The following is a 17,038-nucleotide window of genomic DNA, read 5'->3' on the forward strand; positions in this document are numbered from 1 at the left end:
CTCTGTTTAATGTTTGATAAGCAGTAAAGCAGCACTGCAGCAAAGGAGAGGAGGAATGAGGGGATGAGACAGAAGGAGGAGTGCTGAGAAAGGAAGAAAAGGACGATTGTGCCAAGAGTAGAGACAGTTTGGAGAGTGGCAGCCGTCGGATAGCAGCTTGATCACAACATCCCTCCCACACTAGGTACATGCTGAGTCTTAAAAATAAACTGGACAGGAGGGGTGATAGAATAGAGAGGGGACTCAGGGTAGGGAGCATAGGAGAGAGGGAGGTGTAAGAGAGATGTACAGTATAACATGAAGCCGCTATACAGAAGATGTGGACAGATAAAAAGAGATGCAAAAATGGGAGATTTGGGAGATTAGCTGAGAAAGAGAGAAAGGGAGCAAAAAATAAAGGGACCAGTTCTCTGCATTAGCTGGGGAGTGAGATGAGTCAGCATAACAGCGGTCTTTCTAACGACCTAAAAAACACTCTCTGCTCTGCACCACACTCCAAACCAAGAGGGTTTGATCGGTTGAATTATTCAGTTGAATCCAAGTGTGCGTTTCCTTGGACTGACTAACTAATTTTTCTTTTTATTATTAGTACATTTAAACTTTAACCAATGTGCGTATGGTAACCTAATTTAAAAAAAACTGACACAGCTTTTCTTTTCTTTTTGTTCCATCACAGCTGTAGGTGCATGATGGATGCCTGGGAGTGTCCAGACCTGGAAGCGTTAGAAATAGAGAGAGGCTGCTCTGTGGAATCATACTGACACTGAGCTCCGCCCCACCCTGCCCAGAGCGACCGAGTGACTGAGCGACTATTCCACACGTCTCTCTTCTTCATCCCTACCCCCTTCTCTCCCTCCCTCCCACCCCCCAAGCCCCGCCCATCACGCAGCACCAGTTCCATCATAAAATGACCAGCTCACACACACCCCTCCCACCCATCTCAATTCTTCCCCTCCCAACACACACACACACACCATGTTCTTACTGTCACTGTGCCAATGGTGCCCCTCAGAAGCATCCCATCCGCCTTGTAATCAATGTGATGTACGCTTGCTGTCTTAATGACTTTCCATTGCCCTTGCTACAGTGGCGGGGGTGGGTCTGCTGTCTGGTGTGGTATGTGTGTGTGTTTGTGTGTGTGTGTGTGTGTGTGTGAGAGCATGTGTATGTACGTCTACATGTGACTGTGTGAGTGTGTGTGCGTGTATGTGTGTGAGAGAGAAATAGAACGAGAGAGAGAGACAGAGAGACAGAGGGGGAGAGAGAGGGGGAGAGAAAGAGAGCGCGACAAGACAGTGTGTGTAGTCGGAAAAGTTGGAAGACTTCATTATCTTGTATATTGTATTTATATCTTAAGTATTCTCGTCCCCTTTACTTCATTCTATTTTTTCATTGTTTGTAATAATGTGCCCCATCTTCTCATGTCTGTGAACTCAGAAGTCAGCACTCTAAAACACTGTTAGAATTTTGCAGAGATGCTAACAAAAACATGGTACAAATGCCATTTGGCAGTGTAATAGCATTGATTATACATTGATGGGAAAATGTGAAAGAAAACTGGAGAAATCCAGTAGAATTTTGACTTTTGACATGTTCACTGTCACCCTAAGCTCTCTCTCCACTCAGCCCTCCGTCATGTTTCAGCGCCTACTGTAGATATACATACTTCACTGCCTGACTGACTGTGAAATAAGTTACTTACTGAAATATAAATGTCTTTGAATTTCATGTAAAGATACAATAAAACACTTATATTTCACCCTGGTTTGATAATGTGAGAAGACAATGCATTTCGAACTGTGGTTTGCAAAGCAGGGATTTTGACGAAAACACGCTGAAAACACTTGTGACACTTGAGGGACTATACTTGGGCAGGCACAACTTGCACTTGCATGGGGCAGAAGTCGCATGTGTTTCTCAGTATGTTAGACGGTCTAGAACATGAAGTGTATGGATTCTATGTAGGTGGTGTACAACACTGGCAGTAGAGCCTCATGCTGGGTTCACACAGGAGAACAGTGCACTGGCACCCTCTGCTGCCTCATTTGTCTGTTTTAGTCCAGAATCTTCCAATCCTCCCAGTTGAGCCAGTGCTGATAGTATGCTCACTTATGTTTTGTGGAATTGATGTAGATTTATGAATGGGGGTTAGGAATGTTTTCATTTTATGAAATGTTTCAATTGTTTGCTGCAGCCTACACAAAGATTCACGTTGTAGTCATGTGTAGGTGTGTGACAATTTACTAATGACACTCAGCTGGGAAGGGGACACCGAGCTAGCACAACTGAGTTTTTTTTTGATGGAACACAACACAAACATCACATGGTACCAGAGAAAGAGAGGCGCTTGTTTTGCTGTTAATATAAAAGCCAAATTGAGTTAGGATCGGTAATCACGGTTGCCCCTCATGATAGGACATCACTAGGATCAGATTATGACTGGGAAGAACTCAAGACTTGGCTTGGGGGTCAGGACGGTTCAAGTCACCCTGTAAATAGCAATGGAGCTGCAAATGTTGACACTAATTTGAGATTTATAGTTATCAATTGAAGAACAGTTGGGTAATTCCATGTTCCAGAGATTTATTTGTACTTTGTCGGGAGTGTAGAAGGGGGCAGGGTGGGGTAGAAAAACAAAGTCAAAAGCGGATCTATCTCCATCAACGTCGAGAGCAAACCAAATCAATCTGAAATGGCAGAAACAGGAAGAGACACATCCTTACCAAATTCAGTCAAATTGAGGTACTGATTATGGGTAGCTGGTTCCTCTTGAACCCTTCATGTCCAGCCAGTGGTTGACTTAGCTTTAGGGTTTACAGTGCTCAGCTGACAGACCAAACACAGAGAGAGGAACATAGACAGCCATTTCTGGTTACAACTTCACTTGGATGGATGCATCACATCCACATTTGCTTTCTTGTAACAGAGTAAAAAGACAGAATGAAACCATGTAAAAGATTGTTTTCTTTGTGTTTTTTTGCTATATGTAGGTTTAGACCCCCCTCATACACACCTAAGCTTTTTGTAACACAATCTAACTGTGAACCTGGTAACATTTGTACAAATTGTATACCCATGTACCTAAATAGAAATAATATTGTAAGTATAATAAATAACCTATAAGCATTAAAGCATCTAATGTCTCTGTTGCATGGTCTTAATTCTGTCTTTTATATTTTCCAAGCTGTTAATAGAATGGATAAAAAATCATGTCTATATTTCATTCAATAAAGATAGTCGTATAAAAACATGTCTGTAAGTCTTGATTTGTTTGTTTATATAGGGTTCCTGCAGGTTTCAGTAAGTCAAATTTGAGGGATCCCCTGGTGTAGTGGGTTGAGAACAAGAGCCTAAAACACAACAACCTGGGTTCAAATCGAGAGCATAGTGCCAAACACATCCGTGGGCCCAGATCCCTGTAACCGCAGCACTGTCCAGATCCACCCCTCCCAACTCTCTTTTCAGGTACCCAACTGTCCCAACCCCCCCCCTGCCCCCCGCCCCGCCCCCCCTGTAATTGGAACCCTGGACTCTAGAGTTCCGCTTTGTAGGCTTCACCTCAATACTTTTTTGCTACTATGTAATAACTTTCTGCGGCCAGCGTTACTGGAAATGAACAAGGGTAAAACCTTTTTTAAACCTGAATAAATTACATTTAAAACCTTGGATGAAAATCTGTCCGTTTTTAATACGTTTTAAGGCCTTAAATTTAAAGTTCAGAATTTTAGACTTTTTAAGACCCTGCGGGAACCCGGTTATAACATAAGTGACTAGAGATGTAACAAAACTACTGTGTAGAAAAGTAAAGCGACAGTTGAACAGCTGCTTTTTATTACCACCAGCGTTTAAATATATAGCATGAATTAATTTGATGCATAGTCCGTTCATCCTCCAGTTATAGCTAGAAAGTACACCGAGTTAAGAAATAACGAACCCAAGTAGGATGTGAACACAGCCAAGAAAAGACTCAAGGAGGCTGCATGTCTGCAAAACGTTTTCTTTATTTATTGTTCATGTTTCACTGTGAAAATGTAAAAATCCTTTCGTTATTTACACGGAAAAGTATGTTCCCGAGAACACAGAGACATCACAGTACATGTTCACCTCAGCTCAGGGTTGGGTGCAGCCTGCTGTGGCTGACTTAGCCTTTTCTAAGAGGGATAGAGGGAGGTCTTTTGTGCACACTAAAGCATGGTGGTGGTTGGGGCGGGGCTTTCCCCATGGCCCTCCTCCATGCTAGCCCTGAAAATGGTTTCAAAAACCCTCAAGGGGACAAACGGAAAAAAAGAAGACGCAAAACCGTGGGTGAATACACAATGTTAGGTTTGACACTGAAAGACATTATACGGTGTTTGTTTCCATGGATTTGAGACTGGAGCTCAGTGAGGACTTACATGTAGACAGCTTACAGTCTTCAACTTCAGTAGTAATCATTTCACAATGCATGAATAACACAAAGCTGTCACTAGTACAGTGGACAGTGTCTACTTGATATCAAGAAGAGCATCTGTAGATGGAAATGTTCTCACAATTAGCACAGAGACCTGCTTATAGCTGTAGCTATGTAGAAAGGGATACTAAGGCCTAGTTCCATTCTAAGAACAACCCTACCTCTTACCAGATTTATGTGTACTGGGGTGGGCAAAGCAAAAAAGCAATGGCTCCATCTAGCTCTCATATTGGTTAATACAGTAAACAGTCATAGTCACGTTTCCCAACCCAGCCGTTTAAGATCTATCAGCACCAAAGAGGTAGAAAGTATTGTAAGGTTTGGAGGCCAAGCTGGAACTAGGCCATAACTTCAATGCAGGCCACATCTATTCAAAACAGACACAGAGACAAAAACTAAATCACACAAACAGTTCAATCAAATCAAGGGTGTAGATAGAAAGATTGACAGCAAATATACACTCATTCACTATGCTAAATTAATCTACACCAAAAGCAATTAGTAATATCCAACCGTCGCAATATAAAATATTCTTTGTAAATATAGCACTGTATATAAAATTAGAAAGGTTTATCAAACAAAAATAAGGGCTTTCTGAACATAGTCAAGCAAATGATCATCAATTGGCAAGTTGTACAATATTGTACAAGATTCAAAACTCCCTTCAAGGTTTGTACATTTCAAAACGTTCTTCCTTTTATAACAAAAATGTGTTTTATAACGCACCGATAACAGCCATTAGCAGAAGAGTCTAAAAATGGCACAACTGTAAACATTTCAAGACTAAAACACTTGCTTTGAGGTCTCTGTTGTCCTAGCAATGCAACAACATTTCCCATGGCATACAGTATGTTTCTTTTGCGTGCGACATCAGTACACACTCACTGAAGACAAACGGGTAACAGACAAAATGGCTGCTTAGAGAATGTAAAATGTGGCCATGGAATAAAAGAAACGTATGTTCATCTTCCATCATGGTTTCAGCCCTAATGGAAGACATGCTATACATTGACCAGATCTGGACTGCTCCTTGCTAAGGAGTCATACAGGCTTTTTAGAACAAAGAGCGGCATTCTTTTTTGACCAGGTGAAGAATCTATGCTCTCGATTGGTGTAGGAACTACTATAATTCCTTTCTACTAGATCAACAGGGTAATTCTGGACAAGAATATATGGACCACGTCTCAACTCTTTCAGCAAGCATACAAATCCCTACAGTCCAACTGCCCGTGGGGTTGTCCTGCCATAGAACTCGCAGTATCATCTGACCAGTGAAAGGTCACTTCCTGTAGAGCTCTGCTTGAGCCTCCGTTTCCTGTCTGAGCTCAACCACAGTCACCGGTAGTTTAAAGTCATAGAAAAACCACCAAAGTGCTGCAACATGGATCTATTTCAAACCCAGAGAGAAAACTTAAAAAATAACTTGCCTCTGAGCAACTCACTTTTAGCATGTTTAAGAAGTAACATGAAATTGATTTTCAACTTATAAGTTAATTGTAAGCATTAAGTGACCAACAGATAGTTGGGAGACAGAAATAAATGTTTAAAACCCAACTACACTGACACCTCTACACTTATCTGGCTGAAAATATGTTTTTCAATAGTTCCAATTGAGTAAAATCCCAGTTTCAAGTTTGGCTGAAAAAGGAGAGCGATTGAGGAGGAATTTTCAGCAGACAGAGACCATTCTCCAAACAAACTCAAACTAACTACACTTTGAGCTTATCTACTTTCCATAATTTAGAAAATCAAACAGTTCCCGATGCTACTCTACTAAAATCTGTTCGCTTTTAATGGGCGTTAGTAAGGGCCCAACACTGGACGAATCAGAGCCCTCGTCTTTTGGAAACTCCTCCCCTTGGAGCAACCCTACCCCTGCATGGCTCTGAAGTCCCGCTAGCGCCCCCTGGCTGAAGCACAGGTGCTTGATAACCTCATTGGGGCTGGAGAAGGTGGTCTCGCACACGTTGCACTTGTACGGTCTGGCCGAGCCCAGGAACAGCGCTTCCATCTGGCTGGAGTCTTCCCCTGCGGCCGAGCACAGCTCCATGCTTTGACGGTCCACCATGGTGTAGGCATCGGCTCCCTGATTCAGACACACGTGGCGCGCTGCCTGGTTGGCCCGGCAGAAGCTCTTCCCGCAGGCGCTGCACTTGTACGGCTTGCCGGTGTGAATGTACATGTGCTCGCGCCAGTGGCTCTTCTGGATGAACTTCCGTCCGCAGGTGGAACACTCGTACTTCCTGCGCTTGACCTCGCGGTCCATGTCGGCGCTCTCCAGGTTGTCGATGTCCGCGATGTCTGACGGGGGAGGGGTGTCCGCCTGGGACTGAGACCCCCCCGCCGCCCAGCCCGACGTGGTCACCTCCGCCCTGGGAGAGTCCATGTTGAAGACGCACTGGGGCGCTTGTTCATTGTCACTCATCATCTCCACTGCCGGGGCTGAAGCCGAGGGGAATCCCGCCCCACTCCCCCTCGGGACCTCCTCCACGTCAGGGGTGGTGGACCCTCCGGGAAAGGCTGGGGAGACGGCACCACTGGGCTCAGCCACGAGGGGCAGCAGGGAATGGGTGTGCTGAAGGAGGTGCTCTCTTAGCAGGCTCCTCTGGTTAAAGCGGGTCCTGCACAGATGGCAGGAGTAGTGCTTCCTCAAAGAGGCGCCGCTTCTCTTCATGATGCTGGGTTTCACATGGAGGATGGTATTGACCAGGGAACCTTCACCCAGGGGTGTGTCTGCTCTGGGCTCCACGAATGAGGGGTGAAGTCCACTGGTGGAGGCCTCAACCTCATGGGGAGTGAGCTTGAATAACGAGTTGGCGTACGCGGAGGCGACCGTCGATGTCGACGGACACTTGGCCTCGGAAAGCTGCTCCAGGTCGAAAGGCGACGACAGCTGCCGACGGGAGGGTGGCTGGGCAGACAGCGCCACCTGCTGGTCTGAAATCTGGATGCCGTAGAGAGAGGTGGAAAGGGACAGGCTGGGCTCGGGATGGGAGGAGAAGGCCGACTGGCTGGCCAGGCTTGCCTCCTGGAGGAGGGGGTAGGCGTGCAGGAACTTGACACCCTGCTCCAGGCGGGCTGGATCTATGAGCTGGGGGGCCAGCTTGCCGGTGTACATCAAGTTAAGGAGGTAGCTGAAGATGTCCGGCTGGATGTCGGCTGCCTTCAGGCGGACGCAGTCACTGAAAAGAAACCCGGATAAGATGATTACCAGCTGACCTACAAATTAGGATAATTTGTGCTTTCACGAAAGGTAGCTAGGGAAACACTGAAAAACCCATTGGGCTATGGTCCAACCAAACGTGTGGTAGATAACATTTTATGCTAGGTTGGGTACTCCACCGTGTACAATTCATGAATCCATCACAACATGTATGTACACCCATTAGCTCTCAGGTGGACAGAGGCTACCAGGACATATTGGTCTGACCTGTCCTGGTGGATGAAGAGCATTCTGAAATAGTTGGAGAAGGCTGCTAGCACAGCTTTGTGGGCTTTGAAGAAGACATCCCCGATGGCAACCGTGCAGTCGCACAGGAAGCCAAACTCCCTCTGAGAGTTGAGCTGCTGAAGGAGGATAAGACCATGGTTGGCCAACTCCATTCTTCAACCTGTACAACATAGAGGAAGAAAGAGACAGAGAGAGAGGGGGGGGGGGGGGGGGGATAAGGACGGTTAGTGGGTTTCCTTCTCGAAGGAGGGACCCATAGTGAGGCAACAGAGAGACGTATTGCGGGGGAGTGGGGGGTGGATATTGCAACGGCTTTCTGATGTTGATGCACACTCAACAGAACGCAACTTTTTGCCCTTCATCTGCTTTAGCTAAGCTACAATCTTCACTGCTGCTATGTTGATTTGGATAAAAGAGTCTGCTAAATGAATAAAATGCATTAAAGTAGGCTAATAATAAAATAATAATGTAAAGCTAATGTAAAGCAACATCACACTGACTAAATGTAAAACGTAATGTAAGTCACACCAAACACATGCTTCTTGGGAGACAATGATAAAGGATTAATGATAGCATAGCATGTGCTTAAATTGGGTATGGGAAGCTAGTCCATTGTGCCCTAAATAACATAGTTTAAGCATAATTTTGGCTGTAGTCGACTTAACATGAGCTAACTGAAGACAAGCAAAACCATTGTCTTAAGGCTGTTCTTCCAGTTCTTTCACTATTTAGAGTTTGCAGTTGATGGGGAAAGTGACTGAATGGGTGGATGTCTTATTGACCAGAAGCTTCCAAAGATAGACCAGTAACTCAGGTTTTGTGGTCCACTCTGGAGAGAAATGGGAGAGTAGTCTATAGAAGAGGGTCTTTTCACATGTCAACGAAAGGGTTTCACTGATAATTATGCAGGGAGGAATATTTGTATATCTATAAACAGTAAACTTAGGTCTACCTGAGACAACTAGACGATGCAACTCTGCCAAATCAAGTCCAGAGACCTTTATTTGGTCCCAGCTGCTCCTGCATTCATAGGCTTCACCTTTGCCCCTCAAGTCTCCTCAGGCGGGAGGCACGGAGAATCCATCCAATCAATTGTGGGGGATCCAGTCCCAAGCAGTGCATCAAGGGAAATCTTTGTAGGTCCAGTCCACTAGATTTTGGGGCTTTGAATAGATTCCATCTCGCATGACCTGGTTCTGATTGACCTTTGCCCTCGGAGCCTGGCCACTACTGGCACCGAGATGGCTGCTGTTGACCCTAAAGGTCGCCATGGGACTGGAGAATTCAGCTAGTCGCATAACAAGCTTTACGTGTATCCAACACACATTCCGTAGGCGCGACCGGTCCACCCCTTGACCAATTAAGACTGACTGGCTGTCACACAACAACCCCTGTCTTTCTCTCGCCTCCATCAAACACACTGTTATAGGTTAGTCTAATAAGAATTTCTCAATGGATGTACACAAGTACATCAGCTAACACATATATAAAAAATATTTTAGGTCTGCAATCACACCTTCCAAATGTGTCGTTTACAGATGGTAAACATGCCAAAGGCACAAGCTGTTATAATCAACATCAATGCGACTGCAGCAATGCAGTAGCCTTTGCGTTCAATTTATTCTAAAACTAATGGCCATCTTTACACTCAATCAGGCATCATTCTACTACACTGTCTACCATGTGGTCACTGTAGCATCTTATGTGTTTCAACGAATGCGCCGCCCCTAATTTAGACACGTGGAACAGTCAAATACCCCGCAGACCAGAACCACTTCCGCAGTACATTTTCCACAGAAAAACAAAAAAATAACCCTTCTACACAAGCGAAAGGTGAATGTGTTTGCAAACGTATGCCTTCTTTCATGGTACACCAGCAAATGAGCCAAAAACAAGTACAAATTGTGATTTAGCGGTCCGGTTTAAGAGGTAGAAAGGGCGCTCCACGAAAACGAAGGAACCCTGGGTCTTCTACTTGGACCAGTGGGAAGGCTAGCGAAAATAAACGGAGTCTTAAACGGACAAACACAAGGGGGAAGGGGTGGTCACCGAATACATTTCTTGAACTTAAAATAATTCGTATAAGCGTATGGAACCGTTAATAACTTAATCATGAGCCGGTAAAATAAAAACAATTAAACCATATAACATTACCTCTGTACTCAGCTGAAATCCGTTGAGTTTAAGTGTTGTTGTTTGTAACCGGGGGACTTGTCCGTTGGGCTCGCAGCTGCTCTGTTCCTCTCAAACGCAGCATTGGCGGCGATGGTCGTCGGTGTTTTCCGGTCGGGTTACGTTACAATCACATGACTGTGTAAAAGCACTAAAAAACAGCGGTTGTAAAATTCGTTGGACGGGGCGCCAGATGAATTCCCGTGGGGCACCCCCAACCGCACTGTGTCACTGAGCTGTTATCCACCACACGTTCAGTTATCGAGAAGACAGTTAACCATACTATGTTAATTTATTCAGTCTCCGGTTGGGGCACGTTAAATATAAACCGATTAAGGGGGAAATAGCCGTAGGTCACCCACCCCACCCCCACACTGACAGATAACGATGACTGCAATCGTTAGTTCACTGTCGGTGGCATTTGCATTTTCGGTTGAGAGCCAACATAGCGAGCTTCCTGTAAACAAACGAACTTGCAGTGCTGGCAACGGTTCGCGAGACGCCCGTTTGTCATTCTTGAAGGTTTACGTTTAGGTATTATCAATGACAACCACTGCTATTTTATCTTGGGAGTGGGACTGATGGACAACTTTTTGAACCTTTGGTTATGTTTAAATACGATTGTTTTCATTTAAAATGTTCACTTTGCTAAAATATTGACAATTGAGAAATATTGTTATTAAAATATCAGAAAATTCAATCCGTGATCGTTGCAGTCAGACTAGTGGATAGTCCTAATTAACCTATGTGCAGCATTTTTACAGCAAAAGAGGCTACATAGACTACACTTAGTCTAGTGCTACAATTTGAAATGTCAAAGGAAGAAAAAGTTGGCATAAGTTATACAAAATATCCTCAGCAAAAAGTTGGGAAAATGTATTAGTAAACGAAGCAGTTAAGGAACAACAATGAGGAATCAAAAAAGGCTAGTTTTTTTTATTTTCTTTTTTTATCAGACACACAAGTCCTATTCCTCCACAGGAAACGTTTTTGCAGCTACTTCTGTAGGCTACACCACATAAGCTATTAGGCCTAGCCTACTTGTTATAGATGGCTGTTACTGTAGAGAATACTTTCTCTGGATATACTTTTGAATCACTAGTTTTTTTCATGGCAACAGGATGTGAGCCAAATGACTGGAGACAGACACCGACACACCATACACACAATGTCTGCCAGGAAACTAGGGAGCTGTGGGAGGTACTGCACACACACAATGGACCAGGGGCAGACCTAAATTAAGCAGGCTATACTGCAAATATTGCAACTAAGCACACACCCATCACCACTGACCCAGGACCACTGACCTATTGAGCACTGTTACAGAATTCTATGACTTCAACAACAACAAATAACATACAGGTTGAGGACAAGACCAATTAGAGATGGCTGTCTGACTCAAATTCCCATTTGGAATCCATACTTCGATCAATATTGTGGTTAAAAGACCACAGAAAGCAATCTGGTCAAAGTCCAGGAACACACTACCACAACAATCCATTCAAATCAGACATTGGACTTTACATGACTAATTTCTTTTAGATTTTTCCAGAGGCAATAAACTGTATTTTGTTTCAAAACACAAAGGGGTATTTCCAATATGCTATATTACTAGGCTAATTAAAATAGCCTGTTCAGTATGAGGATGGCATATTTACACATACAAAAGGCAGTAGGCCCTATAAGCCTACAAAAAAAACAAACTCTGTGAATCAATCCTATAGTCCACTTTGTTTCCAGCATTTTAACCTTAGCATCAGCAGCACAAGCTTAACTATTAACCATTCGGGTCACATCAAATAAGCATTGGCTATATTTAGGTAGGCTAAACATTAGCCTAGTGTTGTGACTGCAGAACAAAGACAACTGTTTAAGGCTTGATGTTATGGCGTGTTTTGAAACCAGAGTGTTTGAGTCATGCAATACGGAATTACGGATCCCCTCTCGCCCCTCTCTCCGGTTCAGAGAAACAGATCCGGACATGGGGGTGGTCGGTGGGGGTTGGGCTTGAACACCGGAGATTGGCACAGCTGGACAACACGGCTTCACATGCTGGAAACACGGCGGCCAGGTTTCTATGGTGACGTTTGAGTAAACCAGTTTAAGGGGCAAAATATCGAAAATATAGGCCTAGGCTAAATTAGCAGTTTATCTTTTAAACCATGTGCATAGGCCAATGTAGGCCTAATCAGGCTATTGTCCTGCAGAGTTAAAAGTGGTCATGCAAGGAGTGGAATGTAGGCTATACGTCTTGTTCAGATTTAAAGTTTAAGAGTACACTATCTCAAAATAGACTTCATTTATTAGACGCGTTATTATTATAGCGCATTATATAGAGGCTGTGCGCCCAATGGGCTGTAGGCTACTATCGTTCCAAAAATGTGTAGGCCTAATGTGGGGATCTTTGAATAGTAATATGTTTTTGTTCATTGTTGCATCTGTGTGCAAACATTCTGTCGCATGCAGGCCACAATCTGGAACCCTGCATCCTGCTGGCGTCAAAAGGCCGTGCTTTGACTAAATTCCTTTGGCACGCCAATCCTCCTTTTCCCGCCATGGCCTATGGCGTTCTGTAGTTACTTGATATGGTGGCTTAACGTCTCCATGGCAACTGTCGCCCTCTGCAGAGGACGCCCCAAAGGATGCGGTCACATAATAGTTGCCCCCGGGGCGAAGCGAAGTTTGCGAGGACTCAGATCTGTTGAAGTCATTGGCCCCCAGGTGGTGTCTGGAATCGTCACTCTCTGATCCCCAAATTCAGCAGCTAGGCAGGCAAGCACAAATCAATTCAACTAAATGTGACCATCGTCAGTTTGACATTAGCCTACACGAACCGTTACTGGCAACGAGGAGCATTTAATGTCTACATGACTGTACAAGGTCTTCGATTCAGTCTTTACAAACATTGGCCGGGTTTCCCAGATTCGTTAAACTTAAGAACGCTCTAGAACGCTCTTAGAACGCTCGTAAGAAGCTCTCAGCGTTAAGAGCCGTACCGTAGTAAGAACCGTTGAAACCTAGGCTACTTTTAGTGAACGTATAGTTTTCTAAAAGTTTCCCCATCGTTTTAAGAGTGTACGCATATGGCAAGGCACAGATTTGATCGTTTTATTAAGAAGCTTTTAGCGTTAAGAGCTTAACGAATCAAACCCGGCCATTATGTAGCTGAATTATCTGTAGTAATATATATATTTTTTTTTCTGAGTTAGGGGTAAAAAACTACATTGACCAATAGGCTATGCAGTAGCCTAAATCTATGAGTTTAGCGGTTACAGTAATGTTAACTTGCCGTGAGATGGCAGCATTGTGTAGCCTAAGGGGCTCCTGGCATTGTGTAAAAACTGGCAGAACCCTAGCCCAGGCTACTTTTAGTGAACGTATAGTTTTCTTAATCGTCCCCATCGCTTTAAGAGTGTACACATATGGCAAGGCACAGATTTGATCGTTTTATTAAACAATCAACCTGTTTTACTCTGATCATGAAAATATATCTATTAATTAGACCTACTGTAATGAACAGTTGGACTTTTATGGCAAAAATAAGCATTATAAATAAACAAATAATAATAATAAATGATCAATACAACATTAGCAGAACAAGTTCTGACCCAAAGCTTTGGTGATGGTGTTGAGACGAATAAAGTTGCATTTCAATGTCTTTTCCTGGTTGCATTGAATCATGGCGTCTGTTCAATCTCTGCACCAGGGAGTCCCACCAGCCCTGTCTGCTAAAGTTGTTGAGTATGTTGGCCGTTACATTCAGACTAAGACTATTATTTACAATGTATAGTATAATGCAAAACTTAGCATGGACAGATAGAGCTAAAATTATTTGGTGTCGTCGTAAAAGATATGTATAATGTGACAGCTAGGTAGCATGCTAATGCTAATGCTATGACAGCACTACTAGCGAGCTAGCTGAAGCTTGCTATTTCTGTTTAGAGTTATGCACCAGACGTGATACTGCACTCTTTTTGCCATATTTATTCTAATGCTAGCTTCAAAAGAATTGTGGAATTGCTGGTGACCAGCTACTCAGTGTTTGTCTTTGTTAGTGACTTCCACACTTCTGTTAATTGGATCCCCAAACTGGCAACCGTAACACTGACGGAATTTGAATTGCCATGTTCTTTTGATTAATAATTGTGCCTTTTAATTGTTGGTTTCTGTACTCTATTTTTCTCCCAGGTCATTTGCATATTTGACAGTGAGGGACAGGTTTCCGACTATCTTGACAAGGGTCATTGACACCATCCACCGCAGTAAGAACAAGTTCTTCGAGGAATATGGAGAGGTAGATAGCTACATTGTGATGCTGTCAACATGTATATGGTCAATTACTTAGAAAGTTCTATAACTAAGATAGTAGAATGACTGTAGAAAGTTTATTTACTCTGTTGTACCAAGCCTATTTCCTCTTACAGAATCACCTACAGTATCAATCCTGCTTTCTTATCTAAAGTCTACATCAATGTTTTTCTCTATTCACTCTGCTTCCATAGGAAGGTGTCCAGGCTGAGAAAAGGGCCATCTCCTTCCTGTCCAAGCTGAGGAATGAGATGCAGACAGACAAGCCTGTGCTAGCCCTCTCTGATGGCCTGGAGGACACAGACTCCTGGAACCAGTACCTGCTGAGACAACAGAGCCTGATGGGCGACCAGGACTCTGTCAGCTGGTTCAAATCCCCCTGGCTCTATGTGGAGTGCTACATGTACCGCCGGATACATGAGGCCATCTGGCTCAAGTGAGTAGGGATGAAAGGGAATTTAGTTAGTTAAGCTATTAAAGTTTTAAGTTATAGCACAAACATTACTTACTTAGAACATACAAAGACTTCTTTTGCAAGAGAGAGTGAATACCAAAAATGACATTCTCTCTTTCCCTGTTCTCTGTCAGTCCACCTATATGTGACTTCGATGCGTTTAATGAAGGAAAGACCCAGAGTTACTTTGAATCCCAGCAGGCTGTGATAGCCCTGTGTACGTACCTGCAGGGGCTCCACAGAAACATGGGTGAGCTGTCAGAGAGCCACTTACTGGAGCAGTTTCTCAAACTACTGCAGGTGAATACATGGCTTCACCACACACGCCTGGTTTCTTGTTTTAGTAAGGTTACTAAAATCAAATAAAAAGTTGATGAATTAGTAACCCACTTAATGCAAACCTTCCCTTTTCTTCCAAGGTTTCTCTGTGGGGAAACAAGTGTGACTTGTCCATCTCTGCTGGTCAGGATAACTCCCAGAAAGCCAATCCAATCGACTCTCTCGCTGACCTCCGACCTTTCATCCTTGTGGATGACTCCAACATGGTGTGGTCGACCTTGACCTCGGCTCAGAGACACGGGGAGGACGGCCAGCACTCGGCTGGGAGGGTGGACATCGTCCTGGACAACGCTGGCTTTGAGTTGATCACCGACCTGGTCCTGGCCCACTTCCTGATCTCCTCAGGTCTAGCACGCGAGGTCCGTTTCCATGGTAAATCTATCCCTTGGTTTGTCTCCGATGTCACTGCTCATGACTTCCAGTGGACCATTCGCCAGACTCTTGCAGCCAATCACAAGTGGATGTCCAAGAGTGGCGCAGAGTGGCAGAGCTTGGTGCGGGAGGGAGTGTGGTCCTATCACGACCACCCATTCTGGACGCTGCCCCACGAGTACTGTGACATGGCAGCAGACGCTCCCGACCTTTATGCAACACTGCAGGGAGCTGACCTGATTATTTTCAAAGGAGACCTGAATTACAGGAAGCTGGTTGGTGATAGGGACTGGGAGCACACCGTGCCATTTGATAGGGCCCTGCGAGGGTTTGGGCCCGCCCCTCTCTGCAGCCTGCGGACTCTGAAGGCCAACGTGCAGGTAGGGCTGCAGCACGGGCAAGGGGAGAACCTCAGTGTCCAAGAGCCTGGCTGGATGACCAGCGGCAAGTATGCTGTGGTCCAGTTTTTCAGCCCACACCGGGAACAATAGGACTGTCACTTGAAGCAATGTCATAAATGCAAGTCTTTATTTGGGTAAAGGTTGTGTCTCAATACTTTTCTTAAACCTCCTTTCTTTGTGCAGTTGTCTACATGAGCATGGTTAGCATTTAGCAGGGCAAAGGATGGAACACATGAAATTAGGTTTGAGATGCTGCTGTGGGCTGAGTTGAGGACATCTAGTGAAAGAGAATAGTGCTACTAGTCTGTTAATGGTTGAAATAAAAACATTGTTCCTAGTGCTTAAGATAGTCGACTAAGAGTAGGAATGGTAAGATGGCAGTGCTAGGATAAACACACACAGCTGACTCCTGCTCTGTAGTGTTTCAACTTTATGCACAGTATTATTACAGCACCTCGGAAACCATTTTGTTTATTAGTCTATTTTGAATCCACAAATGAATTTATCAACCAAACAGTTCTGTATTTTCAGTAGTATCCTTTGTTAGTCTGTGCGCTTTATTCAGACATGATGTTTACATACGAGATCATACCAATTGTTGAAATAAATATCTTTCGTTTAAACTTTTGAATCCCAAGCCATACTTTTGGATTACAATGGATACATTTTGATACTTCATTAGTTGCATGAGATTTAAATCTCAAAATGAAACGGCATTAAGACTGGATCTTTTCTTCAAACTTTAAAGTTCAACTTTGAGTTTGAATTCAGGTTTTAATGTCTGTGGGATTTCTGTCTCATCAAAATGTTGAAATGTTGCATGTGCTGTTGTAATGCATGTATCAGGGTTCAGTATCAAGATATTACATGTTACAAGTGAATGAGTAAATATCATGTGGACATTAAATAAGTTGAGCCGATTAATCGCTACTGTCAAGAGGTCAATGTAACAATAACATAGTCTACATATATACTGTGTACCTGTTTAAGGAAGATCCTCAAAACCTATGTAATACAGTTGATTAAAAGGGTTCTGACTGTCTAGATTGTGTTTACTTATGCCATCCACAGTGGCCGCTAGTACATGTATC

General features: G+C 43.9%; 3 protein-coding genes across 4 annotated transcripts in view; 2 read left to right on the forward strand and 1 right to left on the reverse strand.

The window, feature by feature from the left end:
- Positions 1-3,139, forward strand: part of akap12b (A kinase (PRKA) anchor protein 12b) — a 39,934-nt gene extending 36,795 nt beyond the window's left edge. For both annotated transcript variants that reach the window (XM_047021107.1, XM_047021108.1), the window contains one exon: positions 677-3,139. The gene's annotated coding sequence lies outside the window, so the exon portion shown is untranslated. The remainder of the gene's footprint in view (positions 1-676) is intronic.
- Positions 3,140-3,988: 849 nt separating this feature from the next.
- On the reverse strand, positions 3,989-10,525 carry zbtb2b (zinc finger and BTB domain containing 2b). The gene is made up of 3 exons (XM_047022027.1): positions 10,056-10,525; positions 7,881-8,061; positions 3,989-7,632 (listed from the first exon to the last, which is right to left on the reverse strand). The coding sequence occupies exons 2-3, from the start codon at positions 8,051-8,053 to the stop codon at positions 6,216-6,218; spliced, it is 1,590 nt and encodes a 529-aa protein (XP_046877983.1). The 5' UTR covers positions 8,054-8,061; positions 10,056-10,525; the 3' UTR covers positions 3,989-6,215.
- Positions 10,526-13,730: 3,205 nt separating this feature from the next.
- On the forward strand, positions 13,731-16,997 carry armt1 (acidic residue methyltransferase 1). Its single transcript, XM_047021487.1, has 5 exons — positions 13,731-13,814; positions 14,262-14,367; positions 14,576-14,817; positions 14,970-15,135; positions 15,255-16,997. Exons 1-5 carry the CDS (start codon positions 13,753-13,755, stop codon positions 16,035-16,037), a joined length of 1,359 nt encoding a protein of 452 aa, XP_046877443.1. The 5' UTR covers positions 13,731-13,752; the 3' UTR covers positions 16,038-16,997.
- The last annotated feature ends 41 nt before the right edge of the window (positions 16,998-17,038 follow it).

The sequence above is a fragment of the Hypomesus transpacificus genome, chromosome 6, assembly GCF_021917145.1.
Source record: "Hypomesus transpacificus isolate Combined female chromosome 6, fHypTra1, whole genome shotgun sequence".
Classification (NCBI taxonomy): Eukaryota; Metazoa; Chordata; class Actinopteri; order Osmeriformes; family Osmeridae; genus Hypomesus; species Hypomesus transpacificus.